Source organism: Syzygium oleosum, unplaced genomic scaffold (assembly GCF_021117445.2).
Source record: "Syzygium oleosum isolate NSW1041296 unplaced genomic scaffold, Sole_v2.1 Sole_v2.33, whole genome shotgun sequence".
NCBI classification, from domain to species: Eukaryota; Viridiplantae; Streptophyta; class Magnoliopsida; order Myrtales; family Myrtaceae; genus Syzygium; species Syzygium oleosum.
This window is the reverse complement of record NW_026607517.1, coordinates 995,086-1,010,183: the sequence shown is the minus strand read 5'-3', so window position 1 is coordinate 1,010,183 and position 15,098 is coordinate 995,086. Positions and strand designations below refer to the sequence as shown.

The 15,098-nt window shown below is 41.9% G+C and overlaps 1 protein-coding gene across 3 annotated transcripts; it reads left to right on the top strand.

Moving 5' to 3' along the window:
* Positions 1-722: 722 nt before the first annotated feature.
* Positions 723-6,622, top strand: LOC115692740 (QWRF motif-containing protein 2-like). 3 transcript variants are annotated; one of them, XM_056304820.1, is made up of 7 exons: positions 723-1,668; positions 1,765-2,495; positions 2,895-3,014; positions 3,973-4,089; positions 4,197-4,286; positions 5,962-6,069; positions 6,160-6,622. In XM_056304820.1, the coding sequence occupies exons 1-7, from the start codon at positions 1,035-1,037 to the stop codon at positions 6,238-6,240; spliced, it is 1,881 nt and encodes a 626-aa protein (XP_056160795.1). In that variant the 5' UTR covers positions 723-1,034; the 3' UTR covers positions 6,241-6,622. The 3 variants fall into 3 exon arrangements, with proteins under 3 accessions (XP_056160795.1, XP_030475558.2, XP_056160794.1); XM_056304819.1 differs by having other exon boundaries at positions 724-837; positions 927-2,495; XM_030619698.2 differs by having other exon boundaries at positions 723-2,495.
* Positions 6,623-15,098: the final 8,476 nt, after the last annotated feature.

Below are 15,098 nucleotides of genomic sequence, written 5' to 3'. Positions count from 1 at the left end.
TGTTTAGTTTTGGTAAACATATAGCAATTGACATTGACCCGTTGTCATGTTCTAGCTCCATTAAAAAAACTTAACGAACGCATTGCCTTGAATCTTATCTTCTACAACTCGACAAGGTTTCATACTTTTTTTGAGGCAATTGTGATTCGTCTATATATTTCCTTAAGCCATGCATACACGTTGGTCGGGCGGTGTGATGTTTTTCTTTTTTGTCCATATGGTTTTTGCTTTTGCCAAGCCAAAAAAAAAGGGGTGGTTTTGTTTTGGTTATCCTTGATTACTTTTCATTAAGGAGCGTTGGTAAGTGATGAAAACTTGATTTTCACAGGGCATATTATCAATTTTGCGATCAAGAGATGGGCGATTACCCCCCTTTGACGTCACCGTGCATGTTATGAAGAGCTAATGGATGATGATGCCTAATGAAAGACGCAAGAGGAGTGATTATGGAAATGATTGTGAAACTTCTGAAGCGCTATGTCCATCACGAGTCCATTTGCGAAATTGTGTTCATATTTGGTATTTGACAAGCATATGCTAACCGGTATTGCAGATAAAACACTCCAATCAAACACTAAACTAGGCCAAAAGAAACCCTCCCAAATGTCAAATAATCAACTGGTTAATCAATCAATTAATTAATTAATCCAATTAAACAATACAGCCTCCCTCCAATGCCCCCAAAAGGCTCACAAGAAAACCCACCGTTTCCCCAAGAAAAAGCTCTGTCTCTCTTTCTCTCTCTCTCTTCTCCGTGTGACACACTCTCTTCAGCACTCTCCCTAGTCTCCTCTCTTCACCTACTTCTCTCTTCCTCATTCCTTGCAAGATTTCTTGGTCTTTACATGCTCCCCGCGTTTCAAGTTTCTTGATTTCTTGGAGTTTCTTTCTGGGTTCTTTGCTTACTTCTTCTTCTTCTTCTCAAGATTCTGGGTGTACAGTGTGCTGGGGTTTGTGGGGGGGACGATGTTAAACCCCCTTTTCCTTTTCTGCAAAGCAATGTGAGGGAGATTCTCCAAGGCTTGCATTCTCTAATGGTGGCTTCCATTTCCGAGAGCATCAGCAAACCACCCTCGACCCAGACATCAGCAGCAGCAGCAGCAGCAACCACGCCGAGGACTGTGCATTCTGCTCCAGAGAAGCACAATGCCCGAAGACCCAGAGCAAAGCACGTCCCTTCCAGATACCTCTCGCCCTCTCCTTCGACATCCACCTCCACCACCACCACGACGACGGCCACCACCGCGACTACGGCGACTTCGTCGTCTTCTAGCTCCAGGCGATTCGGTTCTCCGCTCATCTCTCGGTCCACGAACACGGCCCCTTTGCCTTGTGCAGCCCCGAAGAGGTCCCAGTCGGCGGACCGGCGGCGACCCAGTCCGGGCCGTCCCGTGACGCCGGGTCCGCAGCACAATGCGGGCGAGCTCTCGGCTGCTGCCAAGCTTCTGGTCACTTCGACGCGGAGTTCGACCCGAAGCTTGTCCGTTTCTTTTCAGGGCGAGGCCTTTTCCCTTCCGATAAGTAAAGAAAAAGCGAATGCAGGTTCTGCGCCCGCTAGAAAAGCAACCCCAGAGAGGAAGAGGGCAACGCCAGTGAGAGATCGGGTCGAGAACCCCAAGGTCTCAGATCAGCATCGGTGGCCCGGGAGGACCCGGCAAGCAAATCCGGGTATGGAAGTCAATTTGTTGTCTAGGAGCATGGATTGGGGTAGTGATAGTATGGATGATGGGAAAAAGTTTGCTGTGTTCGGATCTGAATTTGCAGGTAAGTTCTTGAGGCAATCATCAGTTGATGACTGTAGGAGGGTTTCTTTTGATGGGAGATTGAGCCTGGATTTGGGTCATGGTGAGCTGATAAATGCGGTTTCTCAGAATGCTCACCCAGACACTAGTTCTGTGAACGAATCCTCTGTGCACTCTGAATTTACTGCGTCTGATACAGATAGCGTGTCTTCCGGTAGCACTTCCGGTGTGCAAGAATGCGGGAAGCCGAAAAGTGGGCCCCGTGGAATTGCCGTGTCTGCAAAATTTTGGCAAGAAACGAATAGCAGGTTAAGGCGATTGCAAGATCCTGGGTCGCCCTTTTCACCGAGCCCAGGATCGAGAATGTCTGCTCCAAGTAAATTAGTTCAATCGAAACGGTTTAGTAATGAGAGTCCAATTGTGTCTCCTAGAAACTTGGCTTCTCCCACACGGGGAGTCACACGTCCTCCTTCGCCAAGTAAGCTTTGGGCTTCTTCAGTCTCCTCTCCATTGAGGGGGATGCAAAGTCCATCTCGGGCTAGACCGGGTTCTGGTGGCTTAAATAGTAACTCTAGCAGTAGTTGTGTGCCTTCGATTTTGAGTTTTTCTGTGGATATTCGGAGAGGGAAAATAGGGGAAGACCGGATTGGTGATGCACACAGGTTGAGGCTTCTTCATAACTGCTACCTACAATGGCGATTTGCAAATGCGAGGGCAGATGCTACATTTATTATTCAGAGGCAAAATGCTGAGGTAGCTAACTGTTTCCCAAATTGTATTTAACCAGATGTACCAAACATCTTTCCTCATTGTTAATGCCATTCCTTTTTGGGTTAAGATATGTTGTGCTTGAGGCATTCTTGGTACCTTTTTGTTTGGATAATATTTTTTAGTCAGGCAAATGTGGGAGAATTACCTTATTCATGTCCATCTTAATCACTGTGGATGTGAATTCTCAAACTTCCTTTCACTTCCTTTAAGTTCAATGCAAGTTCTTCATTTGCCCTATTCTCATGTTTATCTTGTCGGTTTACAGTTAACACAAAAATTTTCATTACTGGTGGCTCTGGCTGAGGTTACTTGCAAGATTCTTCTGGATGCATGTAATATTACTGTGACAGAGTCTTATTTTATGTTTCTCTGTCATACCAGAAAGACCTCTGGGGTGCGTGGATAACAATATCAGAACTACGTCACTCTGTCACTGTCAAAAGGATGAAGTTGCTCTTGCTAAAGCAAAGACTCAAGTTGACTTCTATATTGAAGGGACAGGTCAGTTCAATCTTTTGTCGGTTGCATTTGGCTCTCTTAAATCCTCAGTCTTAGTTTTGGTTAGCAAGCTTCTGCAAATATGTCGATACTGGCTATTCTTCCCTTCAGAAAACGTTCTTTTAGGTTCTTGTCCTGAAAATAGAAGAAGTTGAAATTGGAGTGCATAAAGATCGAGCTAATAGTAATTGTGTGTCAATATATCCTGCACTATCATGTTTGTGTTTTTTTTTACAAGCACCAGACGAGTGTTGTAAATGAGCCTACTTGTTACTGAGAAACTCACTGTTGCCTCGTCGATCGGTACAACATGGACGTTCTTGTTTGTTAGGACCAAACTAGAGGCTTCTACTGGGGATAACCTACCGGTCACATCATAATGAATGTCTCTGAGTGTGATTTGAATGGGGCTGATCATTTTGACTTCTCCATTCTAAATTCATTGTAAATTTGTTAGCACTCGACAGTGATATAGTGGTGCTTTAGTTTGCATGTGTCCATTGAAGTTGGGGCTTGGCTGTTTAATGTCTTAAATTTGTTAGCATTCTTGAAAAGCACCAGTGAACAATTGCATACCAGTTAGCACTTTTACCAATATGTGGGCATTCTCTTCTTTAGGTGCTTCTGTCATTGTGCACAATATTCGTGCATAATTTTCTCTTTGCTGTCATTTGGATGAGAAATCTTGACGTTTTGTATTCATTTCTGAGAACTGCTGCTTCTCATGGTCATCTCTAAGATCGAGAGGGAAGAAATTTACCTAACTATAGAACATTGAAAGTTATGAATGGCTGCATTTTCAGTACGGCCGAGTAATGCATTATTTGTGTTGATGAACTTTGGCATCTTTTTTTGATATTTTTTGTGGCATGTCTTTACGTGATGATTATGCAAAGACACATTTTCAACAGCCCTACAGCATTTTTCTTTCATTAAACTGAGCTTCTGGGGGTGAATGCAGATGACCTGCATGGAAGAATGGTCTCTTCTAGAAAGAGATCACTCAAGTTCTTTGCTGGGGGCCACTGAAGCTTTGAGAGCAAGCACTCTTCGTCTTCCAATTGTTGGGAGTGCAATAGTAGGCATTTTACTTTTCACGCGTGGTACTATTTCAAAGTGTGCAGTTTGTTAAATGCACATTGCAAAGACTTCCCTAACCAACTTCGTACATTTTCTTCATATCAGGCTGATATGCAGAACCTGAAGGATGTCATTGGATCAGCTATATCTGTAATGCAGGGAATGGCATCCTCAATATATTCCCTCTCGTCAAAGGTAAAGTTATCTCCACATTAGTTTCTTGATCTATTGTTGCTTCTGTGATCTTGTACTTTGGATAGTGCCTCTTACTTTTTGTAATATGAACTTGTTGCGGCTTCTCATTGAGGTCTATTGTCATTAATTTTCATATTCCGCACCACCTTTCTTCACGAGCTAGGTCATGCACCATCATCTTTGAATCAAAAAGCTTAAGCCTCATCACCAAACATAGGAGCCTGCATACTATTCTGGCAATTAAATCGAGAATCGCTTGTCTACGGATAATTGATTGATTAGTTCTCACCTCACGCCATTCTTGTGGCCAATCTTGTATATAACAAGGGTGCATCAGTGTCATTTCCTGGAGTCATGCAGTCCAAAGTCTAAATAGGCCATTCCTGTTGCATATGAGGCACAGGGGCGTTCAATGACTCCTTAAGATGCTGTCTGGCAGACGAGTTAAAGAATGTTTCCCAGGAATAAAGGATAGATATACTCAAAATGTCCAGTCGACTTCTGTTGCTAAACTTATCGAGGAATCTATCACAGTGACAAAATTTTGATGAGCGCTCTAGTATGGTAAGGAATGAGAGTGATTAGACTTCTTGGGGTTTGTTCAATTTCTTTTATTGGGGGAGTCTATAGCATAAGGAGCAATGGAGAAAGCATGATGTTTTGACATGTGCTGCTTTGGCATGGAGTAGTTTGTATTTCTGACTCGGGATTCTGGTTGGATTTGTTGCGGATGTGAAGAGGTTCCATCGCAGAATCAGTTTGAGAAGTCGATTATTGCAGGATATTTGAGATAAACTAGCACAGCGCATCTGATTGTGGAGATCCATCTCGTTTAGTCTGTAAGATTGGCTTCACTAAAGTCAGCCTGGATTGCTTCCTAGCGACAGTACTATTTTGCTATATGTTCAGTAGCTCGAGGATCCCATTTTCTCCCTTCTTTTATCACTAGCCTGTTTGTGGTCAGAGAAGATAGTCAACCTCCACTTTTGGGTCTTCGTTTTGTCGAAGTTCGTTTGGCTTTTCCTAGGAGTATGGCATGGTTTACTACAACACCATAGCACCTGATACTTGAACATTGGCTCAGGGCATTTTCTCTACTCCTGGCACTATTCACAAAGTGGATAGTGCCAAGTTAATACTCAAGGCTTTAGTTATTCTGACCTTCTATGACATTTATGGCTCTTCCATACAAATATAGTTTTGGGAAAGTAATTCTGGTAGGAATTTATAGCTCCTCAAGTTAATACTCGAGGCTTTAGTTTGCCAGTGTAGATTTTTGCAAATGTAGGGGTTTAATTTCATCATAATGTAAGGTGGCTGTACTAATATTCTCTCTAACCGTTCACTATTGTGTTTACTTCCATTGATCATATCAAATCTCGGTAGCATGCTCAATGCCCTGTAGAATTTGTTTGTGACATTGGCCAGCAGTTGATAGTTGGATCCTTGTTATTAAAAATTCACTTTCTTTTTATATGTTCTGGTTGCTCTCGTCGATGTTTAAATCTGCTTTCAGGTTGTGGTGCTATCCTTTCGTGACCTTTTATTTCCGCTAAAAAGGACCACGAGTTTAACTTAGTTGTGTTTTCACGTGATCATGTCATGCTGTTTTACTATTTGTTTGATTGACCATGTTTATTGCAGCAAGACAACTAAAAACTATCTTATCTGACAGGTTGAGGAAATGAACTCCTTGGTAGCTGAACTGGTGGACGCCGCGGCAAAGGAACGGTTTTCCCTCGAACAGTGTCGAGATTTATTATCCAGCTTTGCAGCCCTGCAGGTAATGTTGGTTCTCTCTATTTCTCCTCTCTTCCCTCTTGGGATTCTACTCCGAAATCAATATGACCGTTTTGTACTTGATATTTAACAGGTAAAGGACTGTAGCTTGAGAACACATATACTACAATCTAATCGTGTACCAATTTCCAGTAGCCTGACGACACGTGTGTAGAACTGACTCTTTTGACTGCTCACCAATCTAACAAGTACATCCTACCGATTCTTTTACTACGGGTGGAGGCAGTTCGGCTTCTCATTTGATGCTCCCTGGAACCTATGTTAGTATTCTAGTGTCGATATGTTGTATTCAGTCTCTTTTTGTCTCAGGAGGTAACTGACGACGGCATTCGTCTTTACTAATTAGCTGTGTATACCAGATGCTCCTTCGCCTTAAAGGGAAAAAAAGCATTGTATATAAGGATCATTTGATGGGCATTTGGTCGTGGAGATTCTGGTCTCTTCCCATATATTTACTTGCAAATGTTTGTTGTAATTACCATTGTTGTCCTCGCTGATATGTTGGTATTCGTAGATTCTAATGATTCTGGATGTGATTCATCTGTGCTGATGCAACGGGCTAGAAATTTTTCATTGATGTGCTTGGTCTAGCCGTTCAAGCCGAGGATTTCGATGGCTCTTGCAAAGTTTCTAATTTTTTTTTTCTCTTTTTTGTGCCCTTTGTTTCTTTCTTTTCCTCATTTCCTGTAATTTCAATCACCTGGTGTATGGGCACAGTTGTGGGGGGGGTGAGGAGGCTTTCAAATCTCAATATGTAAGAGTCTTGCGTGAAATGCATGAAAGATTTGGTACATGATGTTTGTGTTTTCAATTTATTTGTCTGTCGCATTTGCAGGAATAGTCTATTGTTAATTGTCCCTAGTGGCTATCCTGGACATTGAAATGTTTTTCCTTTAGTGAAAGATTGTATCACTGTCATTTAAAATAAGGGCAATGAAAGAAGCTTATAAAATACAATACTGGTCCATAGTATTTCGAGTATACATAAGCGATACTCTGTGAAAATGAGCTTTAAGCATGTGTACGTATATATAGGAACACCTCAGAGAGATTCTAGTGGATCGGTCTGTTCCTGAAAGTGGTAAAGAACTTCTGCACTTGAACTGGAACGACTGCTAGCCACAATCTAAGGCAAAACTGACTTTAATCAAAGATCCAGATCTCCATCTCCTGATTTTGCCTGTCCTCCAGACGCCAATCCCTTGTATACAAAACCGACCTTAAGCGTAAGATATTCTGTACTCTGTTGCTTGAGCGGTAGTTCCAGGAGAGATTCCGACGCCTCTCACGATTGGGACGTGGAAACCCCGTTCGACAACTCCAGCTCTGGGCATAATGCGTTGCTGGGAAGCACCATCTCCAGTCTCCACTACCTTCCGGAACACATGCCAGTTCCCCGTGAACAAAAAAGCTCCACCGCTCCTCCGACCGGATTCCCGGTCCTCCCTGCTGCTTCAAGTAGTAGAGGTCGAAAGAAATCAGCAGGACACACTGGCGTGAGGAGTCAAGAAGGACTCCCGCACAAAAGAAATTTGCATACGGTTTTTGACCCACTGACTGAGTTTATCATGTCAGCTATAACATAAAAACTTTCCAATGAAGTTTTTCTTGATTCGTATAGACAGTTGATTTTGTATGCTATGGAATCTAGTTAAAGAACGAAGAAACTGAATTTAGTCGATGTTCGGTTCTCGGGCAGGTTTCTAATAGAGGACAAGATACGCGTACGGCCAAAAAAACACGGCCTCGAAGAGGGTGGCACAAGCTTGAGCGACAGGCGGCGTCTCTATCCATTTCAAGCACCTGCCAAGCATGCAATTCTCACTGTAAACCCTTTTCAAAACTCGACATCCGCAGCATCTCACCATTTCTTCTTTCAACAATCCTCAAGATCTTCTAGCTCGACGCATGACAAATGGATTAATTCTTTTGCATCCACTAAGCATGTCTAGATTCTAAACTATCCAGGCGAAGGTTTGCGCAGAGTTTGTACAGAGAGATTTACGTAGTATCATGTGAGATGGTATTAGTTAGCTACATAGTTCATACCAGTTAAAAAATGCAAGGCTAAGTAATATATAAAAGAGAATTTGATTGATCATATGCTTACCATCTTTCAGAATATCATAAGTTCTAATTCTAATATCGATTTTTTTTAGAGTCTAAGTGGTAATTGTTAGTGGTCTGCCCTAAGAATCAATCAAGGTTGATACTCTAATATTAGTTGTGGATTAGGTTGTGTCGGAAAATCGATCTTCACTATACTTAGGTAGTCATAATGTCTTGCTAGAGACCGCTTATGACTTGTGGGCCAAAAGAGTTTTGGGCACACTGCTAATGTTTAGTGAACCTATAGGGTCGCACACAATAGCGAACGGACTTAATATTGTCTGTGCACCTTGATCTACTTAAGAAGTAGATTTTAATTTATTCTTCTATTTAAATTATCTATGCGGTCGTGTGCGTTATGAGATAACGATTAAACGTACAATTGAAGGTGGACGGTTTGGCGGGCCCAAATAGCCCGGCCCACTTCTTTTAATTCCGCTAGATAATGAGGCTGTATAAATAGATAGAGAATCGTTCTCTGTTTAAGGTTTTTCGATAGAGTATCGAAAATCAAAAGGCGTTCAAGAAAAGGAACTTCAAGATCTTTCGCTAGCACGTGGATCGTTGGAGAATTCCGTTCGTGTGTGTGGATACCGGTAGAGGCGCAACACTTGGGGCGCTCATCCAGACACAATCAATTGCTGATTTATCTTCGATCTGCAAAATGTACGTATCGAAATTCCTTTTCGATTTCAATATACACATGGATCCTGTCTAGGGTTCTATATTCCGCTGCGTTGTTTTCGTTGATGAACCCAACAGTAATTACTAGTCGTAGTGAACGCATGGATTTCCTTCAATGCCATGAAGCCATTAGAAAAAAAGCAGAAGCGCTAACTATACATCGAAAAAAGCTTAGGACCAATCGTCATCTCGGGCTTTATTTCAAGAACTATTCGTGCAATTCTGCCTTCACCTCGTGTAGATTCTATGCTTGTTGTCATTATCAGCTAACATAAACAAAATCTAGGATGTGGACATATCAATTGGAGGGTTATTTTATGAAGATTACAACTGTGCTAGAGCTGTACAATGTCAATGTTACGTCTATTGGTTTCCAAGGAGCTGTGGATTTTCGTTTATTTATTTTTTCTTTGTTGGCTAGGGTAGAGGCTTCGAATAACTTGCTTTTATTACCAGATTCAGTCAAAAAGAAAAGCTTGCTGATATCACATTGATGCATGATAATTTGGTTAGCTTAATCAGCCAAAGATTCATTCTAGCTTGTTGGACTGTTTAATAGATGGAGTATGTCATTTGAAGACAAACTCAAAGACGGTTGTTTCCAAATGAAAAAGATAACTCTGAAAAACTATGTTAATATTTCTTTTTTAAAGCAATTGAAAAATTATTGATCAGATTAATGACTTGAGAGCATTAGATATCTAATTCCCTCAATGAATAACAAATGTAATCTTACAAGGTCCTGTCGACACCTAAATTTTGCTTTTCTGTATAATCGGTATTTGCATAAAAAATTCGGGACCTCCTCGTAAACAAAAAATTCATCAGCGTAGTTCATATTTATTTATTATTTTTTATTAATTACCACGGACCATCGCACACGTAATCGGAAAAGCTTTTTGAAAATGCGATGTTCAAATTTCGCAATTTATCTTTGGTAGATAGAATATCAGTCATCAGAAATTGTCATATTTGATTAAGTCGAAAAATTTCCAAATCAAATAAAGTAGTAGTTAAGAATCTGTTTGTGAAATAAGGAGTGAAGGTTTTTTAGCGATAAATTGTCGTGACTTGGTCGACTAGACGGGAAGGGATTTTGACATATCTCTCTTCCAACCACCAAAGCTAGAGTTTGAATTCCATCAAAGGTGGAGGTAGAGATAATTAGGGATTTCTCTAAAATCATTTCCTTTGTGAGAGATATTTTAATAATTCTGTTGATTATCCATATTTTTCAATATTGCACGTATATTTCCTTTTGATGGTGCATATTTTGATTGAAATACTATCTTTAAAATAATTATCTAATGAAGCTTGTAAATAAGCTGATGTATTTTTCATCAATATATACATCAAAATATATAGAAATTCCATATATACATCGCCAGTCCGGCCACCAACTAGAGGAAGAAGAAAGGGAAAGAAAAAAAAAAAGAAAAAAAGAAAAAGAAAAAAAAATAAAAAATTCAAAAAATAAATATTATTTAAAGTTGTCCACGTCATCGCCGGTGGTGCCACATAAGCCGATCGGCATCTAAGTCAGCAAAATCCGATCAAAATTAGTCGGAATGACTGAATTAGCACAAAGACAAAAAGGTTTAGGACTGAATTGGCAACAAAAAATGATTTACAACTAAATTAGCACTAATGCAATAGGCTAAGGACCTTTTTGACACTTTTGCCCATCTCATGTGATCTTACTGCGTCATCATTGTCATGTCCCCATCTATGCCACGTCATATGCCATGTCATTAATTCCACATCATATAGTGATTGCATATTTAATGATCAAGCTGTTGTATAAGCATGTGTATAATGTTTTATTTCTATGTATACAGAGTGGGTCTATCCATTCATTTCACTTGAAAAAAATATTCTTTTCCATTGTCGTGGCTGTGAAAGTCGTTCAACATACATGATGTATGTCATAATGCTGGGGTGCGCGTCTTTGTTCATTCATTTAATATGATCATACAGTGGCTGCCCTTCTTGTCCTGGAGTTTGCGACACATAAGGTGTATACCAACCTTAAAAGAAGAAGAGAAAAAAGAAAATCTGTTGCATCAGTAAAACTCTACAAGGCAGTGATCACTGAGCACCAACGAGAAGGGAGCTCCAATAGAAAATCGAGTCCCCTCATAGTTGTTCAGTAGCATAGCTCAGGATTGTTATTGATAGAGTAGCTAAAGTACCCTCATAGTTGCTACCTATGTAGCACCAATACGCGATACGACATGACACGCGATACGCTATTTTTAAAAAAAATAAAGAATTCCGACATGTTGAAATACGTTATATATTAAAAATATATATTTTTATATATTATTTTATCCACAAAATAAATAAATAATAATAAAAAGCCTAGAACTTACTTCGCGTCTTGGAAAAATAAATAATAAAAAGAATAATGGCGCACACCGGGAGGGAGAGGAGAAGGAGAGGGGTTCTTGGTCCACGAAACGGAGGAGGGTGGTGGTGGGTTTAGAGTTTGAGGATTCAGGAGTTTGGAGCTTGGAGAATGTGAAGGAAAAAGATAAGAAATGGTGAGGAAATAGACGCAATCGGTGTTTCTCTTCAAGGCCTCCTCCTCGGCGGACGTCGTTGGTTCGAGCGAAGAAGAGAAATCGCGAATCGAGAGAGGGACGGAGTACAAAGCGCGAGTGAAGGCACTGTGAAGATGAGAACAGAAGACTATGGTTTTCTTTCACCCTTTTTTATATATATATATTTTTATAAATTTACATTTTGACACCTAATTTTTTGAAAATTTATAAAATTGACCCATGCATGTCGGAATTGTGTGTCGAGATTCCGAACTCGCGTGTCAGCGGCGTGTCCGGCATGGCGCGTTGACCACGTGTCGGAACGTGTCAGAGCGTGTCAAACACTGACATGTGGGCCTCCTGAACATGTCCGTGCTACATAGGTTGCTACATATGAGTTTTCATAGCGAAATATGAATATCAAGAAAATGGATGGTTTTTTATGATTCATATTGCAACTCAACGTCACGCTAGTTTGAGGTGCCATTGGCAACCCCCCTCCCCTCTCTCTCTCTCTCAAACGTTTTCTCATGTTTTTCTAGTGGAATCAAGGCATAATGTAGCACATTTCCAACAATCAGCATTTCTTCAACACCAGCATAGAACATAGATCCGTGAGGATGGCGATATCCACCACATAAATGGCGGCAGACCATAATCTCCTTTTTTAATCAACTAATTCGAACTACTTCAATCAAATAACATCTCAAGCAAGCTGCAAAAGATCAACTACACTGCAATCAACACTCCAATAGACAAACCCAATATCCGAACAGCAAGAAGTAAAGGGTTCACACTCCAATTTTTTTTTTTAAAATATTTCAATGAGTTTATCCAATGCAACCACCTCGCTAGATAAAGGAAGGGATACTTCTTCTTCTTTTGTAACACTTTCGGAAGTCTACATTCGTTTTTTGGAGGACAGATGGAAGGCCATGAATGCTAGCAATATTTTCTCGGGCAAGTAAAGACCCGTTTTAAAGAAGGAAGAATCAATTTGTCCTAAACTTTGCTTTACCCTCTAACTCCAAAAGACAGTATTTCCATTTAAAGAAGATTACGAGATTATATCAAATCAATGCGTCACTCAGTGACGAGTCAGAAGGAGCTCGCGTTCATATATTCATCAAAATATATAGAATTTCCATATTTCTATCTTCCGCATTATTATTCTTAACTAAGACAAGCTAGGATGCTACGCCAATGCCCCATAATTTACATGTAATTTACTTCTGACATACAATAATATATCATAAACCGTAACAAATCTTGGGTTTTGCATGGGGAAAATTACCAAAAAAATCCTAAACCTTTTGCAATTATGCCAATTCAGTCCTAAACCTTTTTTTGTGTGTGGCTATTTCAGTCCTAAACCTTTTACAATTGTGCCAATTCAGTCCATCCGGCCACTTTTGGCCGGCCGGCGCTGACGTGGACGCCGGCCGGCTGACGTGGCATTATTTTAATTATTTTTTTCCTTTTTTTTTTTCTTCTTCCCCGCTAGGACCGGCCGGGGGAGGCTCCTCGCGAGGCCGACCTCGCCCGGCCATAGCGATGGCGAGGCCTCACCCAAATCTGGCGAGACCTCGCCGTTGCTGGGCGAGGTCGAGCTCGCTCGGCGACGGTGAGGTCTCGCGGATCTAGGCGAGGCCTCGCCGTCGCCAGGCAGCTCGGCCTCGCCCATGGCCGGCGAGCTCGACCTCGCCATGGCTGGCGAGGTCGAGCTCGCCATGGCCGGCGAGGTCGAGCTCGCCCGGCCGACGGCGAGGTCGAGCTCGCCCGGCGACGGCGAGGTCTCGCTAGATCCGGGCGAGGCCTCGCCGTCGCCGGGTGAGCTCGACCTCGCCCATGGCCGGCGAGCTCGACCTCGCCATGGCCGGGCGAGGTCGAACTTGCCCGGCGACGACGAGGCCTCGCCCGGATGCGCGAGACCTCGCCGTCACTCATGGCCGGCGAGGTCGACCTCGTCCATGGCCGGCGAGGTCGGCCTCGCCATGGCCGGCGAGCCTCCCCCCTGGCCGGACCGGCCAGGGGGAAGAAGGAAAAAAAAATTAAAATAATGCCACGTCGCACATAGCGCCGGCCGGCCAAAAGTGGCCGGATGGACTGAATTGGCACAATTGTAAAAGGTTTAGGACTGAAATGGCAAAAAAAAAGATTTAGGACTGAATTGGCACAATTACAAAAGGTTTAGGACTTTTTTGGTAATTTTCCCGTTTTGCATGTGCATAAGCATTGGCATTACAATGGTGCTAAGTACTCTTACGTAACCATGAAAAATGACTAGAAGCCTCACTCAATCTCTTCTTGTTGGAATACAACTACTTGAAATTTCGAACCTCTTCCATGTTAGTTCGACCCTTTCCATTTACGCTCACAGAGTCAAAATCCTTGATCGAGTTGCCATATTCGAACCAGACCACCGGGAGGCCGAGTCGCTTTATTGAGCCTGGTTCTTCGCCACCAAGTTCTTTCCTCGTTGATTGCATCCTTAATAACAAGCTCACAACTAGGTCATATTACACGTATATCTCAATATTGCACATATATTGCACGAATACTTCACATTGGGTTCTTTAGCTGGTGCTTGGTCTCTTTTCCTCTGCATTAGTCACCAAACTTACAATCCAAAGGTCAGTGTCAAAGCATTCTTTGACTGGACTTGAAGACATATCTAGGTGAGACTTGTCATTCCAAGCGACTGTCCTAATTGCTACCAACTCTCACAAGAGCTCTGTAAGCTGAGATAGAATCTAACCAGAATCTAGAATCTAACGCACTAGCTCTGCATATAACGAATTCTGTGGATGAACTTGTGACAAATGCGAGTATTTCTGTAGGTATAGCTTTTTTCGAAGTATTTATAGCAGTCTTTTTTTATATAAGCCTGTTTACTCATCTTTACAAAATTCGAAAAGATAAGCTAAGGGACCAAGAAAACGAGCCATTCGGTGATCATATTTTTGCTGTTGTCTACGAAAAAGTAGCAAAACCCCAAGAAGGAGGAGGATGTGTTATGTGCTGTATAAGAATGGCAGCATGGATATAGCACTGACTTATCCAAACAAACCACAGCAAAATGCTTGAAAAAGCACCATCCCTGTTAACTTAGGCCTCTTCTTCCTGCCACGAAAGAGAGAAAATAATTATTCATCAAGAACCGTCAGTGAAATCTTGGTACATACATATCCTCTGTATAGAGCGTAGTGGGAATAACCAAGAAGACGTTCTTAATTGGCAACGGTTGAGAGAAACAAGATGGTCATTAATGGGCAGCCCTAGTTTGCCATACCACGCGTCAGGGATGCAGAGAAACTTTTAAGGTATTGAGGAAAATAGGTGTTGACAAAGAGGAGCGATTGCATTTTGCTGTTTGCTAAACACCTTTCGAAGAAGAGGGCGAGAGGGGAGATGAAGGCGGTGGCGAAGAGGAGGCAGTACGCGACGACGAGCCTCAAGTTCATGCCGTCATTGGCGGCCTGCTTGTACACCACGCTCACTCTTGCGAAGGATGCCTGCACCACCACCATCCGTATTGTTGGCTTCGCTCCATGCATCCACTTCTTGATGGCTCTCTCCTCCATCATCATTTTCCTTAGCTCTTCTTTAAACGAGACGGGATGGATCTTGTGTTAGATGTATGCCCTAAAGTTACCATGTAATAGTTACATGTTAG

Excerpts from the sequence above, each read along its gene's own strand:
- LOC115692740 (XM_030619698.2), top strand. The coding sequence starts at position 1,035 with ATGGTGGCTTCCATTTCCGAGAGCATCAGCAAACCACCCTCGACCCAG. Across the intron at positions 2,496-2,894 it reads TTCAGAGGCAAAATGCTGAG|AAAGACCTCTGGGGTGCGTG; the intron begins GTAGCTAACTGT and ends CTGTCATACCAG. Across the intron at positions 4,287-5,961 it reads TATATTCCCTCTCGTCAAAG|GTTGAGGAAATGAACTCCTT; the intron begins GTAAAGTTATCT and ends CTTATCTGACAG.